The sequence below is a fragment of the Somniosus microcephalus genome, chromosome 7 (genome assembly GCF_052327205.1).
Source record: "Somniosus microcephalus isolate GS21.2 chromosome 7, FLI_Smic_1.0, whole genome shotgun sequence".
NCBI classification, from domain to species: domain Eukaryota; kingdom Metazoa; phylum Chordata; class Chondrichthyes; order Squaliformes; family Somniosidae; genus Somniosus; species Somniosus microcephalus.
In genome coordinates this window covers 216,383,511-216,406,201 of record NC_140993.1, presented here as the reverse complement: position 1 = coordinate 216,406,201, position 22,691 = coordinate 216,383,511, and the positions used below count along the sequence as shown (strand labels likewise).

The window sequence follows — 22,691 nt, the reverse complement described above, 5'->3', positions numbered from 1 at the left end:
GCGGTCACCCATTCCCTTCCTGCCTGTGCAGCCTTTACCTGCGGTGTGACCAACTCATGTCCTCAGCATCGCGAATGCTCCAGTATGTATCCATTCGCAGCTCCAGTGCTGCAATGCGGTCTGCCAGTAGCTGCAGCTGGATACACTTCCTGCACACATGGTTGTCAGGGACGCAGGAAGCGTCCCTGCTTTCCCACATAGCGCAGGAGGAGCATGCCACGGGGCCGAGCCGTGCTGCCATGACTTACCACTAATTACACTACAATTAAATGATATACTCAAGGGCCCTTGTTTACAAGCACTCCCCGCTACACAACAGAGACCTTAGAAACTATAACCACAAAAATGAAGACCGTCTAAACTTTATGAACTATTAACCTTAACTATCAAACTAGAGAGTATTATAAATACTCACCTGGCCGTACTCACCCAATCAGCTGCTTCCTCTTGCCCGTGTCACTTTTTGAATTGTGACGTGGCTCTGGAACGCCACCGCCGGTCTGAGATTGGCAAGGTTCTGAGGAAAAAAGCCCGTGAAACGGAGTTTAAATACTCACTGTACCTCCGCTCTCGACACCGGCTTCTGAGGAAAAAAGCCCACGAAAGTGAGTTTACTCACTGTACCGCCGCTCCAGACACTGGCCTTCTCAATTATTACCTTAAAAGCATAATATATGGTCACTATGCCCTAGATGTGCCCCTACTTTTACTTCTGGTTCATTCCCCATTAATAGATCCAATAGCGAATCTCCCTCGTCGGGCTTCTTGCATACTGGGTTCGAAAGGAGACCTGTACACATTGAAGGAGCTCCATTCTCTTATCCCCTTTACTTAGTTCTTCTGTCTAATTAATTTCAGGGTAGTTGAACTGCCCCATGATAATTATTCTTTTTTTTATTTATTTCCCTAATGTGTTTGCATATTTCATCCTCCACCTCCCTTCCACTATTAGGTGGTCTTTGGACTACTCCCATTAGTGTGATTGATCCTTTATCTTTTATTTCTATCCACATGGATTTCATTTCTGTCTTATTGATAGCTGCGTCACTTTTTTCGACTGCCATTGTTATCTCTGATAAGAGGTACGCCACCTTTTCTAAATATGTTATACCCGGCAATGTTTAATTCCAAGTCCTGATGTCGGTAGATACGTGCACACACTTCCGATGGGAAATGCGCAGGACGCCATCTTGGTAAAAGGGTTTGCATGCGTGCATGTGCCTAATGAGCATCAGCAGCATGCAGATCATGACTCGAATCAGTGTGCAACACTGATTTGACGTCCCCGTTGTTGGAAATCCACACTCCACTCAAACCTTGCACAGGTGAACATGACATTAAATAGTCCGCCCCCCACCCCCCCCCACCACCCCACCCCCCCCCCCCCCCCACTCACACCAGCGCCTTAGATCATAACTGCACAGAAGGAGGCCTTTCGGCCCATCAAGTCCATGCCGGCTCTCTGTAGAGCAATCCAGTCAGTCCCATGCCCTCGCTCTATCCCTGTAACCCTGCAAGTTTATTTCCAAGTGCCTATTCAGTCTCCATTTGAAAACATGGAAGTGGTGGAAGCGGAGACACTCAAATCAGCAGCGAATTCCAGGTCATCACCACTCATTGTCTAAAAAAGTTTTTCCTCACATCCCCCCTGTATCTCTTGCCCAAAACCTTATTGTGTCCCCTAGTCCTTGTACCATCAACTAGTGGGAACAGCCTTTTCCAGTCTAGCCTATCCAAACCCGTCATAATCTTATACACCTCTATCAAATCACCCCTCAACCTCCTTTGCTCTAATAAAAACAAATTCAGCTTCTCCAACCTGTCCTTGTAGCTGAGATTCTCCCATCCCCAGAACCATTCTGGTAAATCTCCTCTGAACCCTCTCAAGGGCCTTCACATCCTTCCTAAAGTGTGGTGACCAGAACTGGATGCAATACTCCAGTTGTGGCCTAACCAGCACATTATAAAGGTTCAGCATAACTTCTTTACTTTTGTACTGAATACCTCTATTTATGAAGCCAAAGATCTCGCATGCTTTGTTAACCACTCTCTCAATATGTCCCGCCACCTTCAGGGACCTATGCACATTAACTCCCAGGTCCCTCTGTCTCTGCACACTCTTTAAAACTGTGTTAGATATATTTCTTAATACTAAGGGGATCAAGGGATATGGGGAGAAAGCAGGGACAGGGTACTGAATTTGGATGATCAGCCATGATCGCATTGAATGGCGGAGCAGGCTCAAGGGGCCGAATGGCCTACTCCTGCTCCTATCTTCTATGTTTCTATGTGCCATTAAGTGTATATTGCCTCTCCCTGTTCCTTCTGCCAAAATGCATCACCTCAGACTTCTCTATTAAATTCCATCTGCCAGTTGTCTGCCCACTCTGCTAGTCTTTCTATGTCCTGTTGCAGTTGATTGATATCATCACTGTTTGCCACACCCCCAAGTTTGGTGTCATTGGCAAATTTAGAAATTCTACTGTATTCCAATATCCAGGATAGATATATATATATAAAATAAAAAAAAGCAGTGGCCCCAGCACTGATTCTTGGGGAACACCACTGTCTACCATCCTCCAGTCTGAAAAACAGCCATTTACCACAACTCGCTGTTATCTGTCCTTAAGCCAATTCCTTATCCAAGCTGCCACTGACCCACCTATTCCAGGAGCTTCAATTTTGTTAACCAGCCTTCTATGTGGTACTTTGTCAAATGCCTTCTGAAGATCCATGTAGACAACATCAATTGCATTCCCTTCATCAATCCTGTTAATTCATCAAAAAATTCAATTAGATTAGTCAAACACAATCTTCCTTTCACAAACCCGTGTTGGCTCTCCTTAATTAGCTTAAATCTCTCCAAATGCCCGTTCATTTTTTCCTTCTAAAACTTTACCCACCACTGATAAACTGACCGGCCTGTAGTTACTAGGATTGACCCTTACACCTTCTTGACTTGTCTTGAACAATGGTGTCACATTTTCCACTTTCCAATCCTCAGGCACCTCCCCCGCATCTAGGGAAGATTGGAAAATTATGGCAAGCCCTTCTGCTATTTACTCCCCCAATTCCCTTAGCAACCTGGGATGCAAGCCATCTGGACCAGGTGACTTGTCCAACCACTAAGCATAACCAGCCTTTCTAGTACATCCTGTCTATCAATTTTCACCCCTTCCATTGTTTCTGCTTTTTCCACTTCTACCGATATTTTGTCAGCATCCACCTCCTTAGTAAACACCGATACAATGTACTCATTGAGTATTCTAGCCTTGCCCTGCGCCTCTAGCATATATCATCTTCTTTGTCTCTAATAGGCCCCACCCTGCCTCTTACTACCCACTTACTGTTTACATGTCGGTAGAAGATTTTTGGGTTCCCTTTTATGCAAACCGCCAATCTACTCCATTTTCTCTCTTTGCCAATCTGATTTTCATCTTCACATCCCCTCTCAACTTATTGCATTTGGTCTGGTTCTCCCTTGAAGAATTCACCGGACATACATCATACACCTTTTTTTTGTTTCATCATCTTCTCTATCTCCTTCGTCATCCAAGGAGCCTTTGCTTTGGTTCCCTTACCTTTCCCTCTTGTTGGAATGTACCTAGCCTGAACTCGGAACATCTCCTCTCCTCCTTAAAGATCACCCATTGTTTTGTTAGTTTTTCCTGTCAGTTTTTGGTTCCATTTTACCCTGGCTAGATCCTTTCACAGCCCACTGAAGTTAGCCCTATTCCAGTTTAGAAGTTCCACGCTCCTCTCCATTGCTAATCTAAATCTCATGATATGCTGATCACTCGGAGCTAAGTGTTCTCCCACAGACACTTGATCGACCTGGCCCACCTCATTCCCCAGCACCAGATCCAGCAATGCCTCCTTCCTAGTTGGGCCAAGAACATACTGGTCAAGGAAATTCTCCTGAACACATTTCTGAAATTCCTCCCCCTCCTTTCCCTTTACCCTCGCATTATCCCAATCGATATTTGGGTAATTAAAGTTCCCCAATATCACCACTCTATAGCTCTTGCATCTCTGTGATTTCCCTGCAGATTTGCTCCTCTACCTCCCTCACTATTTGGAGGGCTATAGAATACTCCAAATAGCGTGATGATACCCTTTTTGCTGAACTCTAACCAAATGGATTCTGTCCTTGTCCCCTCAAGAACATCCTCCCTTTCCAACACTACGTCTTCCTTAATCAGCACTGCCACCACACCTTACTTTTTTCCTTCCCTATCTTTTCTGAACACCTTGAATATTAAGTGTCCAGTCCTCACCTTTTTAAGCCATGTTTCCGTTATTGCCACATCATATTGCCACACAGCTAATTGTGCTTGTAGCTCACCAAGCTTACTCACCACACTTTTTGCGTTTACATACATGCATTCTAAACCCATTGTTGAATTTTCCGTAGTCTTTCTTAGTCTGCTCCTGTCTAATATGGTACTACTACCACCTCGAATACTATCCAACACACTCACTCTTTTATGCACCTTATTCCTCTTTTCTACTCCTATATGCTGGTGCCCATCCCCCTGCCAAGTTAGTTTAAACCCTCCCCAACAGTACAGGTAGACTATCCTTTATCCGAAAACCTCGGGACCAGCCGTGTTTCGGTTTTCGGAAAATTTCGGATTTCGGAAGGTATTTTGTAAGACTGGGAAATTTGTCGGGGGTGGGTCGGCGGGGGGTCGGGAGTCGGGGTCGGCGGGGGTCGGGGTCGTGCGCCACTCTGGTCATGCCGTGCGCACGACTTACACTGAACGAGAAAACCTTCGGTTTTTAGAGGGTTTCGGAAGTTCGGATAAAAGGTAGTCTACCTGTACTAACAAACCTGCCCGCTAATATTGGTCCCGGCTCTGTTGAGGTGTAACCCATCTGGCTTGTACAGGTCCCACCTTCCCCAGAAACGATCCCAATGCCTCAGGAAGTATAAAGCCCTCCCTCCTGCACCATCTCTCCAGCCATGCATTCATCTGTTCTATTCTCCTATTCCTGTACTCACTAGCACGTTGCACCGGGAGTAATCCCGAGATTACTGCCTTTGAGGTCCTGCTTTTTAATCTCTCTCCTAGCTCCCTAAACTCTGCCTGTAGGACCTCATCCCTCTTTCTGCCTATGTCGTTGCTACCGATATGGACAACGACCTCTGGCTGTTCACCCTCCCCCCCCCCTCAGAGGGTCCTGCAACCGCTCAATGACATCCTTGACCCTGGCACCAGGGAGGCAACATATCATCCTGGAGTCACGTCTATGGCCGCAGAAACGCCGATCTGCTCCCCTAATTATTGAATCCCCTACCACTATTACTCTTCCACTCTTTTTCCTTCCCCACCCCCTCCTGTGCAGCTGAGCCACCCATGGTGCTGTGGACTTGACTCTGGCTGCACTCCCCAGAGGAACCATCGCCCTCACCAGTACTCAGAACAGAATACTGGTTGGAGAGCGTGATGCACTCTGGGGACTCCTGCACTACCTGCCTGGTCCTCCTCTTCTGTCTGGCGGTCACCCATTCCCTCTCTGCCTGCATACTCTTAAGCTGCGGGGTGACCACCTCTAGAAACGTGCTATCTACATAACTCTCAGCCTCGCGAATGCACTGCTGTTACTCCAGCCGCCGCTCAAGCTCCGAAACCCGGAGTTACGAGTTGCTGTAGTTGGCAACACTGCCCAACAGGCTACGCAAAACGTACAGGACTTCTTACATGGCACAGGATGTGCACTCCACAGGACTGAGCTGCCCTGCCTTTACTTAATAGACTAAGAACTAACCCAGCAGAAATAAACTTAAAATTTAACAAAAAACGCTACTCACCAATCTGCTCTTTCCCTCTATTTAATAGGCTATTAACTAACTTAGCAGAAATAAACGTATAAATTTAAAGATACACTCACCAGCTACTCACCAATCAGCTCCTTCCCTTGTGCCGATGTCACTTTTTCAAAAACCACCTCCGAGTTGTCGCCGCTCCTTTTAACTGCTCCGCTCTTGCTGTGCTCCCTCCAGGTCCGCGCCTTCCGGTCTTTTAAAAGGATCATGCAATACTTACAGGTCAGTTACCTAATTATTTCTTCTGGCTGCTGGTCGAATTATAGGCGTTTTTGTAGGTTTCCTATATACTTGGCTAAAGTTTTAGTACTCGACAGGGAGTGGTCTGGCTGGTCCTTGTGCTATTAAAAAATGTTGGTGAAAAGTATGCTTCCAGACCTGGGTGGCCTCATAACCAACAGTGATACTCAGAGTTTATATGTAACTGGTGTAACGCCCCAATGGCCTACATGTACCTAGTGGTAATCCTCTAATCTACTCGAGCTGCAGCCAGAATCCTCCTGCAGAGCACAAGGTCTGGTCAGTCCCCAGGTTTCACACGCCCTTTTTCTGGCTGCTGCTCCTCTAATGGCGCTGCTCCCACTCGCCACGTTGCTGCTGCTCTCGGTTCTACAGAAACTTTGGATCACCACATCCAATCCATTCCCCAGTCTCCCTCCCCATCCCCTGCTCAAGCCGCCTGTCTCCTTCTATTTCCCTCTCACCCGCAATCCTGCCTCCTGAGACGTCGTGCACCCTGATTCCCCGAAACAAATGTAGAAACACACCGCTTTTTGTAGGCAAGGAAAAAAACCTCAAGCAGCGCCTTTGATCGTGATTCCGGTCAGCAGCGCCACATTCAGAAAATGTAAATTCCTACTTGAAACCCTGGCAAGTGACACCACCCCTTCCCAAAAAAAGGAAACCGCGACATGGTGTTACAGAGCATGGGGTACCTGTGCGAATGTCGAGTCAGGCAGCGATTCATGGCAAAACCGCTACTTGTATTTAGACACAAACTCGAATTGCTCAGTGTGCGAGACCTCGTCCGATCCGCGGCGGCTTCAACCGCTCCCCGAGCCTCGCGCCCTCGGCTCACTCCGCGCGCTCTAACCGCTCCCCGGGCCTCGCGCCCTCGGCGCGCTCTAACCGCCGCCGGGGCCTCGCGCCCCCAGCTCACTCCAGGCGCTCTAACCGCCCTCGGCTCCCTCCACGCGCTCTAACCGCCCCCGGGGCCTCGGCTCCCTCCACGCGCTCTAACCGCCCCCGGGGCCTCGGCTCCCTCCACGCGCTCTAACCGCCCCCGGGGCCTCGGCTCCCTCCACGCGCTCTAACCGCCCTCGGCTCCCTCCACGCGCTCTAACTACCCCCGGGGCCACGTGCCCCCGGATCACTCCAGGCGCTCTAACCGCCCCCGGGGCCTCGGCTCCCTCCACGCGCTCTAATCGCCCCCGGGGCCTCGGCTCCCTCCACGCGCTCTAACCGCCCCCGGGGCCTCGGCTCCCTCCACGTGCTCTAACTGCTCCCCGGTGCTCGTGTTCTCCAATACAACCCTCCGGAACTCCGACCAGTAAACGGTGGGGGGAGAGATAGCTGATTGGCTGCTACACCATTTAAAACAAATGCCAGCCGGTTGACCTTTCAATAAAGTAAGCTGCAACAAAAGGTAGGTGGATTTTCCAACAAACCTTTCTCCCACGTTGCCGGCGGTAGTGCTCGGGAGACGAGTTGGGAACCCTACTTTTGAGGCACTAGGGAGGAAAAAAACCTGGTGTTCTATGCATCTCCGAACCTCCATTCATGCATGTCCTACCAAACTGAGATGTTGCCAGAGCTGGGATTCAACACTCTTTCCCCCTTCCTCCTTCTGGTGTTAGGAGGCAGAAGCTTCCCAAAGGGCAAGCTAAAGAGCCCTAATGAAATCTTCTTTAGTAATAAAACAATTGTTTCTGTAGTTTCTCCTCTGTCTTCCTGTAAGGAGTTGCTTGGCCTGTAATGTATATACCTTTAAGGGGGGAACTATCTTTTACAGCTCATGTATACTGCAGTACTGGCAGTGACCACACCTGTATATAGCACTGAGTAGTAATCTGTACAGATCAGTTCCACTGTGAGCCATGTTGAGTAAACACCTGTTGTACCGTTCTCCTGCAGTCTGTGTCTTATTATACACGGACACAACATTGGCGACAAGGCAAGTTCGAACCTACCTGCAACTCTGCATCACCTCCCGGGATTCGTTCCTGGAGATCAGTGGATTGGAGGTCAAGGCCAGAGACTCGGGCGTCGACCACGGGCAACCGCCCAGTCACCCAGCAGAGACTCGAGAATTGCGGGGGAGGCTGTCGAGAGCCAGGCTTGGATTTCCAGTCGAGGTGGTCCAGCGAAATGGGCTGGCAACAGGTAGTGCGCAGACCCTTCCCGGACAGCGGCGGGCTAGAGCCCGACCGAGCGGCACAGCAAAGGGCCGAGCAGCGTCGATGGGGGAGAGAGAGAGAGAGAGAGAGGGCAGGGCGCACAGGGCGCAGCCGGTGTTCAGGGGCCGAGCAGCGTCGAAGAGAGGGAGTGAGAGACGCGCAGAAACCCGCGAGGCGCCGCCATTGCCACGAGGACCGCCGAGAGCGGCGTTGGCAGCAGCGCAGGAGAAGCGCGCGAAACCTACAGGGCGCCGCCATTGCCACGGAACCGCCGGGAGCGGCGTTGGCAGCAGCGGGGGAGGAAGGAAAGCGCGGGAGATGCCATTTTAAGCCATTGGGAGACGCCATTTTAAACCACACCCAAAATGCCGAAGAGTGGCAGTATCACTGCATTTGACAATGAAGTCGAAGATTGGACTACATATGTCGAAGGAATAGAGGTATACTGCAAGGCAAATGAGGTCAGATGACAAGAAAGCGTTGGTATTGTTAAACTTAATGGGTGCAAAGACGTATGGTTTATTACGAAATCTAGTAACCCCAACGAAGCCAATGGAAAAGAGTTTTGAAGACATAGTAACGATACTACAGGAACATTTAAACCCCACACCGCTGCTGATAGCAGAAAGATTCAAGTTTCACAAACGGAACCAGCATAAGGATGAAAGCAATGCTGATTATTTAACAGAACTGCGCAAACTATCGAAACACTGCCAGTTTGGAGCGGGACTGGCAGATACCTTAAGGGACAAGTTTGTGTGTGGGCTTCAAAGTGAAGGAACCCAGAATTGGCTTTTATCTGAAAAGGACCTTACGCTGGAAAAGGCTTTCAGCATTGCAGTATCATATGAAGCAGCAGCACGGGGCACTGCAGAGATACAACAGAGACCACAAGAATATGGCACAAACGAAATGTCATATAGAACAGAGAAGTGCTATCGCTGCGGCAGAACAACACACGACCAGAATGATTGCTGGTTCAAAGACAAAGTGTGCAGACAGTGTGGAAAAGTAGGACACATAGCACGAGTCTGCAGGTCGGGAAAGAAAACCAGCAATAAGAAACCTACCAAAGAAAAGTACAAGAAGGTACATAAGATGACGGAGAAAAGTTCAGACGAACAAAAGAGTGATAACGACTCCGAAAGCAGGGAACTGAGTTGTCTGAAACTACATAATGTGATCACAACGGAGGATCACCGAACCATTTGGGTCACTCTCAAGATAGCAGGAGTCCAGGTAAAGATGGAATTGGACACAGGACCAGCCCTAACAGTCATAAACCGACGGGACTACGAGCGGCTATTCTCACACATACCCTTGAGAGACACAAAAATTATTTTGAAGACGTACACGGGGCAAAAAGTCTACCCCAAAGGAAAAATAAGGGTGACCGTTATATATAACGGTAAGGAAACACCAAAACTAGACCTGTATGTATTGCAAGATGGAGGACCACCATTACTGGGACGTGAATGGATCCGGAAAATACAACTAGATTGGCATTCCATACAGGCACTGACTGGTTGACAAAAAGGATGACGACGTCACACCTGGGCGACTGTCAAAGATCCTAATTTACGCGAAAGAAGTGTTCCAGCAAGGACTCGGAACACTAAAAGGCATGACAGTGACGATTAAAATTGAAGAAAACGCAAGGCCAAAAATTTTAAGGCCAGACCGGTACGTTATGCGATCCGCCCAGCCGTCGAAGCAGAGCTGGAGAGTCTGGAACGTTCAGGTGTACTGTCCAAGGTAGAATGGAGTGAGTGGGCTACACCCATCGTCCCTGTGATGAAAAAGTCGTTGAGCAGCACGCCTGGGGAACCAAGGAAGGTTCGCATCTGTGGGGACTTTAAGGTAACAGTGAACCCGGTCCTTCACACCGTACAATATCCACTTCCGCGGATTGAAGATATTTTCACCTCGCTATCTGGAGGGAAACACTTCACTAAGATTGATCTGGCCCAGGCGTATCTGCAAATGGGGGTAGAAGAAGCATCAAAAAAATACCTCACAATCAACACCCATAAAGGTCTCTACCAATACAACCGGCTGGTATTCGGGGTAGCATCAGCTCCGGCTATTTGGCAGAGGGCAATGGAACAAGTCCTGCAAGGGATCCCAGGGACCCAGTGTTATTTGGATGACATCCTGGTCACGGGCGAAAATGACAGTGATCACCTTGCCAACCTGGAGCAGGTGCTCACTAGATTGCAGGAATATGGGCTCCGAGCTAACCGCCCCAAATGCGAGTTTTTTAGAAAACAGATCTCGTATTGTGGCCACGTTATCGATAAAGAGGGGTTACATAAGTCCCCAGAGAAGATTGAGGCAGTAGTCAAGGCTCCAGCACCGGAAAATGTGTCACAACTGAGGTCGTTCCTCGAACTGGTGAACTACTACCATAAGTTCTTGCCAAATTTGTCTACAATACTACACCCACTGAACACCCTACTGCAAACTGGGGTGCCATGGAAGTGGAGTGATGAATGTAGACGAGCTTTCCAGAAGAGCAAAACACTAATCACATCGAAAGAGGTATTGGCCCATTACAACCCGGCATTACCAATTCGGTTGGCATGTGATGCGTCACCCTACGGCACTGGAGCGGTGCTGTCGCACAAATTCTCAGACGGCTCAGAGAGGCCAATAGCCTTTGCGTCACGATCACTAACCTCAGCCGAGCGTAACTACGCCCAGATTGACAGGGAGGCCCTCAGCCTAGTGTGGGGAGTGAAAAAGTTCAATCACTATCTGCATGGGCAGAAATTCACCTTGCTGACTGATCACCAGCCTCTTGTCTCCATTTTTAATCCGAAGAAGGGCGTTCCGGTGATGACTGCGCAACGACTACAAAGATGGTCACTTTTTCTAGGAGCGCACCACTATGAGATTGAATGTAAGGGCACGAAACAGCATGGAAATGCTGATGGGCTATCACGCCTGCCACTGCCTACTGCGGAGGAAGCACCAGCAGTGAAAAGGAAACCCGAAATGACCCGACACTGTCTCGGGTATATGAATTGACGGTGAAGGGATGGCCAGCACATGGCGACTCACTGTTGCCAGCATTCTCGACAAGGAGAGAACAGCTGTCAGTGTGCCGGGGGACCTTGATGTGTGGATCCCGAGTGGTAATTCCACCCAAGTTAAGGGATAGAGTGCTCAATGAGCTTCATGTGGGTCATCTGGGAGGGGTAAAAATGAAAAGCCTAGCCAGGGCTTATGTGTGGTGGCCGGGAATCGATAAACAAATCGCGGACCTGACCAAGAGCTGCTCAGGATGCCAGAAAGTCCAAAATGCACCACCACAGGCCCCTCTACACCCATGGGAGTGGCCCTCAATCTCCATGGCAATGGGTGCATATTGATCTTGCTGGTCCATTCATGGACTCAATGTTTTTAATAGCCGTGGATGCGCACTCGAAATGGCCTGAGGTCATCAAAATGTCCTCCACCACCACGGAGAAAACTATTGCAGTCCTACGGACCATTTTTGCCGGGAATGGCTTGCCAGAACAGATTTGCTCCGACAATGGACCACAGTTTGTGTCCGAAGAGTTCCGGAGGTTCTTAAAAAAGAATGGGGTAAGGCATTACACATCCGCCCCGTATCATCCAGCCACAAATGGATTGGCTGAGAGGTTCGTACAAACCTTTAAGAAGGCAATAAAGGCTATGTACAATGACAACATTCCGCTGCAGCACAAGGTGGACAATTTCCTGTTCGCCTACCGGAATGCGACACATGCAGTCACCAACCAGGCCCCAGCCATGATGTTCTTTAACCGAAGGTTAAGATCTCGCCTGGATTTGCTCAGACCAAACGTACGAAGAGATGTTGAGAGTAAACAATTCCAGCACATCCATGAGAAGCCAACAAGGAGCTTCAATGTAGGGCAACCAGTCTTGGCCTGCGACTACCGAACAGAAAAATGGCAGCCAGGAACGATATGCACACGGCAGGGCCCACTAATGTACACAGTGGACGTTGGGGAGAGCATCGTGAGACGCCATGCTGACCAGATCCTAGAGTCACAGGAACAAGTCAACCCCATGCCTCGCCCATACGTACCTGGTGATGAACCCGACGTACAGGTCGCATCTACCCCAGAAACAGTAGCATCGGAAGCTGATGAACCAACCGACGACAGGGGGCCTGAATCGCCTCCGCACCAAGAGCAAGACACTCGGGAAAGGCGCTATCCAGAAAGGATCAGGAAGCCTCCCCAAAGACTGAATATATAAATAGACTATTTTCAGCTAATGTTGCATGTTAAAAGTGTTAATTGTAATTAGTTTGATATTTAATTGTTAAATGAGTGTTATGGTACTGTTAATCTAAAAGGGGAGGAATTGTAATGTATATACCTTTAAGGGAGGAACTATCTTTTACAGCTCATGTATACTGCAGTACCGGCAGTGACCACACCTGTATATAGCACTGAGTAGTAATCTGTACAGATCAGTTCCACTGTGAGCCACGTTGAGTAAACACCTGTTGTACCGTTCTCCTGCAGTCTGTGTCTTATTATACACAGACACAACATGGCCCACAGTTGGAACTGCTGACGATAGTCAGTAAAAGTCTTTTTACTTTTACGGGATAGACTTCGTCTCTGCAAGTGTCTTTTATCTTTACAGTATAAGGATAGAGCTGCTTTTTTGAACTTTTTGTTAATCTTAAAATTGGCCAACCAGAAAATATATTTGCCTACTTTGATGTTTAACAACCACCCCATCAAATAAAATGATTTTATGAGACAGTAGATTGTCGGGAATTTATGAGCTAAACCAGGATATATTTTACCATGTAAATCACCATCTAGGAACTGGTGAATTAGTGAGTGGTCATAGTAATCTGTTTAAATGACCCTACCAGATATATGGGTCAATATTCCCGGATGCTAAACAGGACCAGTGCACCTGAAGTGTGCTGACCTGTCCAGCCCTGGGATCACTCTGGTTTCCTGTCTTTCCTACATTACAACAGTGACTCCACTTCAAAAGTACTTCATTGACTGTAAAGCGCTTTGAGACTTCCGGTGGTCGTGAAAGGCGCTACATAAATGCAAGTCTTTTTTTTCTTGGCCATTTAAATACCTGTGAATGGCCCCAATGAATGGGTCTAGAGCTCGCAGTAGACCCTGGAACATCAGAGGCGACCTTATAGCCTGAAATTTCTTCTCTAACCTGGGCGATTGGAAACTTCTGGCTGACAATCTCCACACAAGCAGCCAGAAGGTTCCAAATCAATCTGAAGATCTTGGGGGTGGGGGTAACAAATGATAAAGGAAGCCTGCATTGTGATCTTCAGCTGGCCCAAAGATCCCCGTGGAGCCTCCAGTCAGCCGGTGTCAAGCCAGAGTTCCAGCTTTCCTGGAACCCTCCCCCCCAGAACACTTGGATACCCAACAAGCATAGTGGTGGGAAAAGAAGCAGGAGACCCGCTTCGTTGACATGGCACCTGACATTCCTCCAAGTAAGCCCAGGTAAAGGGTAATTATTCAGATTGGAGGAAAATAGAAAGCAATGTTCTACAAGCATCAGTGCTGGGACCACTGTTATTCATAATGTACATGAATGATGTAGGAACAAGTAACTTAATATCAAATTTGCAAATGATCCCCAACTTGGTTGGAAAAACAGAAATATCACCAGCGCCTTACAAAATAAGAAACTGAATGGGGTAGACGAGCAAAGGGATCTAGGGATACAGGTGAAAAAATCATTAAAAGCAGCATTGCAGGTCAGCAAAGCAATTTAAAATGCTAAAAGCACAGGGATTTACTGCATGTGTTGCATTTCTGTAGGCTAACGGGAAATTGTCCACCTTATGCTGCAGTGGAATGTCGTTATCGCACGTGGCCTTTACTGCTTTTTTAAAGGTTTGTACGAATCTCTCAGCCAATCCATTTGTGGCTGGATGATACGGGGCGGATGTGTAATGCCTTACCCCATTCCTTTTCATAAATCTTCGAAACTCTTCGGACACAAACTGTGGTCCGTTATCAGAGCAAATCTGCTCTGGCAAGCCGTCCCTGGGAAAAAATGGTCCGTAGGACTGCAATAGTTTTCTCCGTGGTGATGGAGGACATTTTGATGACCTCAGGCCATTTCGAGTGCGCATCCACGGCTATTAAAAACATTGAGTCCATGAATGGACCAGCAAAATCAATATGTACCCGTTGCCATGGAGATGAGGGCCACTCCCATGGGTGTAGAGGGGCATGTGGTGGTGCATTTTGAACCTTCTGGCATCCTGAGCAGCTCTTTGTCAGGTCCTCGATTTGCTGATCGATCCCCGGCCACCACACATAAGCCCTAGCAAGGCTTTTCATTTTCACCCCTCCCAGATGACCTTCGTGAAGCTCATTGAGCACTCTCTCCCTTAACTTGGGTGGAATTACCACTCGGGATCCACACATCAAGGTCCCCTGGCATACTGACAGCTGTTCTCTTCTGGATGTGAATGCTGGCAACAGTGAGTCGCCATGTGCTGGCCATCCCTTCACCGTCAAATCATATACCCGAGACAGTGTCGGGTCATTTCGGGTCTCCTTCTCTATACCAGCGTTAGTTACTGGCAAGCATTCAATTATAGTCGAATGAAATATTTCGACAGGATCCGCTGCTGGTGCTTCCTCCGCAGTAGGCAGTGGCAGGCGTGATAGCCCATCAGCATTTCCATGCTGTTTCGTGCCCTTATACTTGATTTCATATTCGTGCGCCCCTAGAAAAAGGGACCATCTTTGTAGCCGTTGCGCAGTCATCACCGGAACGCCCTTCTTTGGATCAAAGATGGAGACAAGTGGTTGGTGGTCAGTCAGCAAGGTGAACTTCTGCCCATGCAGATAGTGATTGAACTTTTTCGCTCCCCACACTAGGCTGAGGGCCTCCCTGTCAATCTGGGCGTAGTTATGCTCGGCTGAGGTTAGTGACCGAGACGCAAAGGCTACTGGCCTCTCCGAGCCGTCTGGGAATTTGTGCGACAGCACCGCTCCAATGCCATCGGGTAATGCATCACACGCCAATCGAATTGGTAGTGCTGGGTTGAAATGAGCCAACACCTCTTTTGATGTGATCAATGCTTTGCTCTTCTGGAAAGTTCGTTTACATTCGTCACTCCACTTCCATGGTACCCCCGTTTGCAGTAGGGTGTTCAGTGGGTGGATTACGGTAGACAAATTCGTCAAGAACTTATGGTAGTAGTTCACCAGTTCGAGGAACGACCTCAGTTGTGACACATTTTCCGGTGCTGGAGCCTTGACTACTGCCTCAATCTTTTCAGGGGACTTATGTAACCTCTCTTTATCAATAACGTGGCCACAATACGAGATCTGCTTCTGGAAAAACTCACATTTGTGGCGATTAGCTCGGAGCCCATATTCCTTCAATCTAGTGAGCACCTGCTCCAGGTTGGCGAGGTGATCACTGTCATTTTCGCCCGTGACCAGGGTGTCGTCCAAATAACACTGGGTCCCTGGAATCCCTTGCAGGACTTGTTCCATTGCCCTTTGCCAAACAGCCGGAGCTGATGCTACCCCGAACACCAGCCGGTTGTATTGGTAGAGACCTTTATGAGTGTTGATTGTGAGGTACTGTTTCGAGGCTTCTTCTACCTCCATTTGCAGGTACGCCTGGGCCAGATCAATCTTAGTGAAGCGTTTCCCTCCAGATAGCGAGGCGAAAATATCTTCAATCCGCGGAAGCGGATATTGTACAGTGTGAAGGACTGGGTTCACTGTCACCTTCATGTCCCCACAGATGCGAACCTTCTTTGGTTCCCCAGGCATATTACTCAACGACCTCTTCATTACAGGAACGATGGGTGTAGCCCACTCGCTCCAGTCCACTTTGGACAGTACTCCTGAACGTTCCAAACCTTCCAGCTCTGCTTCGACGGCTGGGCGGATCGCATAAGATACCGGTCTGGCCTTAAAAAACTTTGGGCTTGCATTTTCCTCTATTTTGATTGTCGCTGTTATGCCTTTTAGTGTTCCGAGTCCCTGCTGGAACACTTGTGCGTCAGTTAGCATTTTTGACAGTCGTCCAGGTGTGACGTCGTCATCCTTTTTGGCATCTACAGTCAGTGCTTGTATGGAATGCCAATCTAGCTGTATCTTCCGGATCCATTCACGTCCTGGTAGTGGTGGTCCTCCATCTGGCAATACATATAGGTCCATTTTTGGTGTTTCCTTGCCGTTATATATAACGTTCACCCTTATTTTTCCTTTGGGGTAGACTTTTTGCCCCGTGTACGTCTTCAAGACAATCTCTGTATCTCTCAAGGGTATATGTGAGAATAGCCGCTTGTAGTGCTTTCGGTTTATTACTGTTAGGGCTGATCCTGTGTCCAATTCCATTTTCACTTGGACTCCTGCTATCTTGAACGTGACCCAGATAGTTTGGTGATCCTCCGTTTTAATCACATTATGTAGTTTCAGACAACCCAGCTCCTTGCTTCCGGAGTCTGTATCACTCTTCTGTTCGTCTGAACTACTCTCCGTCACCTTATGTACCTTCTTGTACTTCTCCTGTGGAGATTTCTTGCTGCTGGTTTTCTTTCCCGACCTGCAGACTCTTGCTATGTGCCCTACTTTTCCACACTGTCTGCACACTTTGTCCTTGAACCAGCAATCATTATGGTCGTGTGTTGTTCTGCCGCAGCGATAGCACTTCACTGTTCCGTATGACATTTCATTTGTGCCATATTCTTGCGGTCTCCGTTGTATCTCTGCAGCGCCCCATGCTGCTGCTTCGTGTGATACTGCAATGCTGAAAGCCTTGTCCAGCGTAAGATCCTTTTCTGATAGAAGACGTTTCTGGGTTCCTTCACTTTGAAGCCCACACACAAACTTGTCCCTTAAAGTATCTGCTAGTCCCGTTCCAAACTGGCAGTGTTTCAATAGCTTGCGCAGTTCCGTTAAATACTCAGCATTACTTTCATCTTTATGCTGGTTCCTTTTGTGAAACTTAAATCTTTCTGCTATCAGCAGCGGTGTGGGGTTTAAGTGGTCCTGTAGGATTGACACTATGTTTTCAAAGTCCTTTTCTACTGGCTTCTCTGGGGTTACTCGGTTTCGTAGTAAGCCATACGTTTTTGCACCCATTGAATTCAACAATACCAGCACTTTCTTGTCATCTGGCACTTCATTCGCCTTGCAGTATACTTCTATGCGTTCGACATATGTCATCCAATCTTCGACTTCATTGTCGAACGCTGTGATACTGCCACTCTTCGGCATTTTTGGGTGTGGTTAGACTGGCTTAAAATGGCGTCTCGCGCGCTTTCCTTCCCCGCTGCGGCTTAAAATGGCGTCTCCCGCGCTGCTGCCAACGCCGCTCTCGGCGGTCCTCGTGGCAAATGGCGACACCCTGTGGGTTTCGTGCGCTGCTCCTGCGCTGCTGCCAACGCCACTCTCTGCGGTCCTCGTGGCAATGGGAGCGCCTCGCGTTTTCCTGCGCACCTCTCTCCCCCGTTGATGCTGCTCGGCCCTTGACCACCGGCTGCGCTCTGCTCTCTCTCGCCTCTCTCCCCCGTTGACGCCGCTCGGTCCTGAACACCGGCTGCGCCCTGTGCGCTCTGCCCTCTCTCCCCCGTCGACGCTGCTCGGCCTTTTTCTGTGCCGCTCGGTCGGGCTCTAGCCCGTCGCTGTCCGGGAAGGGTCTGCGCAGTACCTGTTGCCAGCCCGTGTCGCTGGACCACCGTGACTGGAAAGCCAAGCCTGGCTCTCGACAGCCTCCCCTGCGATGCTCAAATCTCCGCTGGATGACTGGGCGGTTGCCCGTGGTCGACGCCCGTGCTTCTGGACTCGACCACCTTCCACTGTTCTCCAGGAGCGAATCCCTGGGAGGTGTCATAGAGTCATAGAGTTATACAGCACAGAAAGAGGCCCTTCGGCCCATCGTGTCTGCGCCGTCCATCAAGCCCTGTCTAATCTAATCCCATTTTCCAGCATTTGGTCCATAGCCTTGTATGCAATGGCATTTCAAGTGCTCATCCAAATGCTTCTTGAATGTTGTGAGGGTTCCTGCCTCTACCACCCTTTCAGGCAGTGAGTTCCAGACTCCAACCACCCTCTGGGTGAAAAAGTTCCTCCTCAAATCCCCTCTAAACCTCCTGCCCCTTACCTTGAATCCATGCCCCCTTGTTATTGACCCCCCTACTAAGGGGAAACGTTCCTCTTTATCTACCCTATCTATGCCCCTCATCATTTTGTACACCTCAATCAGGTCCCCCCTCAGCCTTCTCTGCTCCAAGGAAAACAACCCCAGCCTGTCCAGTCTTTCTTCATAGCTGAAGCGCTCCAGCCCAGGTACCATCCTGGTAAATCTCCTCTGCCCCTTCTCCAAAGCAATCACATCCTTCCTATAGTGTGGCGACCAGAACTGCACACAGTACTCCAGCTGTGGCCTTACCAGCATTTTGTACAGCTCCATCATAACCTCCCTGCTCTTATATTCTATGCCTCGGCTAATGAAGGCAAGAATCCCATATGCCTTTTTAACCACCTTATCCACCTGTTCTGCTGCCTTCAGGGATCTATGTACATGCACACCAAGGTCCCTCTGATCCTCTGTCTTTCCTAGGGTCTTACCATTCATTGTGTATTCCCTTGCCTTGTTAGTCCGTCCAAAATGCATCACCTCACACTTTTCAGGGTTAAATTCCATTTGCCACTGTTCCGCCCATCTGACCAACCCATCTATATCGTCCTGTAGCCTGAGGCTTCCCGCCTCGCTATTTACCACCCCACCAATTTTCGTGTCATCTGCGAACTTACTGATCATACCTTTTACATTCACATCCAAATCATTAATGTAGACCACAAACAGCAAGGGACCCAGCACCGATCCCTGCGGTACCCCACTGGACACAGGCTTCCAGTCACAAAACAACCTTCCACCATCACCCTCTGCTTTCTGCCACTAAGCCAGTTTTGGATCCAATGTGCCAAGGCACCCTGGATCCCATGGGCTCTTGCCTTACTGACCAGTCTCCTATGCGGGACTTTATCGAAGGCCTTACTGAAATCCATGTAAACCACATCCACTGCATTACCCTCATCCACACACCTAGTCACCCCCTTGAAAAATTCAATCAAATTGGTCAGACATGATCTTCCCTTGACAAAGCCATGCTGGCTATCCCTAATTAATCCCTGCCTCTCCAAGTGGAGACCATTCTGTCCCTCAGAATTTTTTCCAATAATTTCCCTACCACTGATGTTAGGCTCACTGGCCTGTAATTCCCTGGTTTATCCCTACTACCCTTCTTGTGTAATGGTACTACGTTAGCTGTTCTCCAGTACTCTGGCACATCCCCTGTGGCCAGAGAGGTTCTGAAAATTTGTGTCAGAGCCCCTGCAATCTCCTCCTTTGCCTCACATAGTAGCCTGGGATACATCTCGTCCGGGCCTGGGGATTTATCCACTTTTAAGCCTGCTAAAACCGCTAGTACCTCCTCCCTCTCGATGCTAATATGTTCAAGTATATCACAGTCCCCCTGCCCGATTTCTATGTCCACATCGTCCTTCTCCATAGTGAACACATGCAAAAAATTCACTTAAAAGCTGCCAGTCTTGCCCCTCCCTCAACCATGTCTCCGTGATATCCAGTTTATCAAATTTGCAGGGTTTTTAATTCAGCTGAAAGCTGCTTGTGTATTGAAATGTAATAGTTTTGTTAAATACATTTTTCCTGTTATTTGCAGTAATACAGTCCAAGGTGAAATTACTAAAAGATCAGTCCTTGTTTTGATATGCATGGGATTTATTTAAACATCTCTTGTGCATGGTAGTAGCACACTGGTTTGGTAACTAGTTTCATGCAGTTGTGTTCATTAGTGCTCAAATCTGTCCGAGATGCTTATGGTGGACTTTGTCAGCTTTTCACTAGGCTGCTAAGAAAGACTGTAAACTCCTTAGACCAATACTAATTGTAATGTGGCACAAGGCCATTTGCGGTGCCCCTTCACCTATGACTACCTAGTCGAGAAATTGGATCACACCTGAATCTGGGTGCAGTGCGTTCTGCATGTGCCTAAAGAGGCCGCGGCATGTTGAACCCTTTTGTACCCGTTTTCTGCCCAGTGCCATGAAGTCCTATTTCACCCCATGTATCTGGAATCAGGATCTTGTTGTATGGGGGAATCAGAATCATAGACCTATGTCCTATCACTCCATATTGCAACATGTTACAGCATTCCCGAGAGCGGTCCTTGAACAAAGTGTTGGCTGGGTCATGATCCTCAAGAAAAGTAACAATGCTTTAGACCTGCTTATTAGCAGGGAGGAGGAAGTGAAGGGAAAGATTGATTGACTGTTTCGTCCAGTAGCAAGTTGTGTGCCTTATGTCAGTACAGTAAAGGATTGACATTGGGTGCTATGGAAGACTGCACAACCCATTTCCTGTCATTCGAAGAGGACATGTGGAGGTGAGTAACAATGACAGGAGAATTTTTTTAGAATAAATTATGATGGTTTCAACTATACCTTCGACAAGCATTTTATGAAAACATACTTTAATGGGGCCTAGATGTTCTGAGTGTGCAAGTTTTATTGAATTGTGATTTGCACAGAGCTCTCTAGAAATGCAGTCATTAATTTAATTACTGGAACATTAAAAATAACTCAGCGATTGACTGACAAATAAATCTAGGTTATAGTTGTATGTTCTAAACAAATAACTGATTCTATATTTAATGATTGATTAATGATTTTAGTGTCGTGCTATTAGATTAGAATAAGGGTCCATTGTGTCCTCTTGTGCTTTAAACTAGTTCTGTGTTCTGGGTGTGAGTTTCGTGGTGATGTGTCTTGCAATTAAATAGCTTCCCAATACTCATTATCAAGGCTCACGCCTTGGACAATCACATGGACCAGGCTCTAAAACCTTAACAAGGAGTCAATACCATGAGAAGAAGGAGAACATTAGTGAGGTGCAAGAAAATTTTTAAATTCAAGAGTGGCATTAGGTTAAAAAGTGTAAGTGACTCAGTTCACAGCATGCTTACTTGTGAATTGTAAAGTTGTGGTTTTAAGCCCTACTCCAGGACTTGAGCACATAATCGAGACTGACACTTCAATGCAGTACTCGGGGTGCAGTGTTGTCGGATTGGCCATCCTTCAGATAATACATTAAACAGAGACACTATCTGCCTGTTTCTTTGATTCAGGTGGATATTAAAGATCCCATGGCACAATTTGAAGAACAGCAAGGAGTTCTCTTGGTGTCCTGGCCTACTTTCCTCCCTCAACAATATCACCAAAATAGATGAATTGGTCATTCATCTTATTGCTGCTTGTGGAATTTGTCTACATAGCAATAGTCACTACACCTCAAAGTTAAGTGATTTGAGAAGTTTCTCAGATGTGATAAGGCACTATGGGGGAGAAATTCAGCTTTTTAATCTATTGATATCCCAAAACTATAGACAAAGAGGGTTAAATTGGCCCAGGTAGCACCTGTTTGTCAGGAGCTACGTGATCCACCCAAATGGCATGCAAGATCCACAAGCATAGTTCTGATAGGAAGTGTACAGCGTGCCACCTTGCTGCAGGAGGTAGTGCTCGTGAGGTTATTGCACGTCGGCAACCTGCAGAGGAAATTGATTGCAGGCCGTATTGGAAGGCCCCAGTGACTCGGATGCCACGTGCTGACCTCACTCAGCAGAACGTGATGGTAACCAGCATGAAGGCCCCCTCACCAGCGGTATTTAAAGGGATCATGTAGATCTTATAGGTTAGTTGCTGGATTATTACTTTTGACGGCTGCTCGACTTCCAGGTGACTTTTGCTAAATTTGAATTTGTCTGCACAGAGAGAGGTCTGACTTGTTGTTGTCTCCTTCATAAATTATCTGCCTCCAGAAATGGGTGGCCTGGTAGGTCTGCCTTTGGAAAAAGCATGACTGGGAGCATGAAGAAGACACCACAGAGCAGGACCTGCTTCCAAAAGAGGCAGGAGGAAGAGAGCACTCAGGTGGAGGCCATATCCACAGAGGGTCTTGAGGGAGCACTTCTCCTACCTCAACTTCAATGAGGAGCAGTGTATGTTGGGTGACGAGGGTTATCCCCTCCTGACATGGCTCATGACTCCGGTTAGGAATCCACGCACACTTGCACAGCAGGAGTACAATGAGAGCCATGCCACAAGCAATATCATTGAGCAGACAATTGGTGTCCTCAAGTAACACCGACCCTTGGTGTCCTCAAGTAACACTGACCCTCACTGGACCATTCAGAAGGAGCCCTGCAGTACACAACTGAGTGGGTATCCAGATTTGTGGTTATCTGCTGCATGCTCCACAATTTCGCCATCATGAGGGACCAGCACTTCCCACCATCTGCAAGCTGACAAATTGAGGAGGAGGAACAGGAAGAGTAGGAAGAGAGACAGCAATCAAAACAGCCACTTTCTGCCAGGGCTCTACTAGATCAACTGATTGAGGAGCGCTTC

General features: G+C 48.1%; 1 protein-coding gene across 1 annotated transcript in view; it reads left to right on the top strand.

Moving 5' to 3' along the window:
- LOC147115112 (regulating synaptic membrane exocytosis protein 2-like) overlaps positions 1–22,691 on the top strand; it is a 347,939-nt gene that overhangs the window by 19,223 nt on the left and 306,025 nt on the right. The window contains exon 2 of the mRNA XM_085993402.1: positions 6,008–6,052. Within this exon, the coding sequence (XP_085849528.1) occupies positions 6,008–6,052 (45 nt within the window). The remainder of the gene's footprint in view (positions 1–6,007; positions 6,053–22,691) is intronic.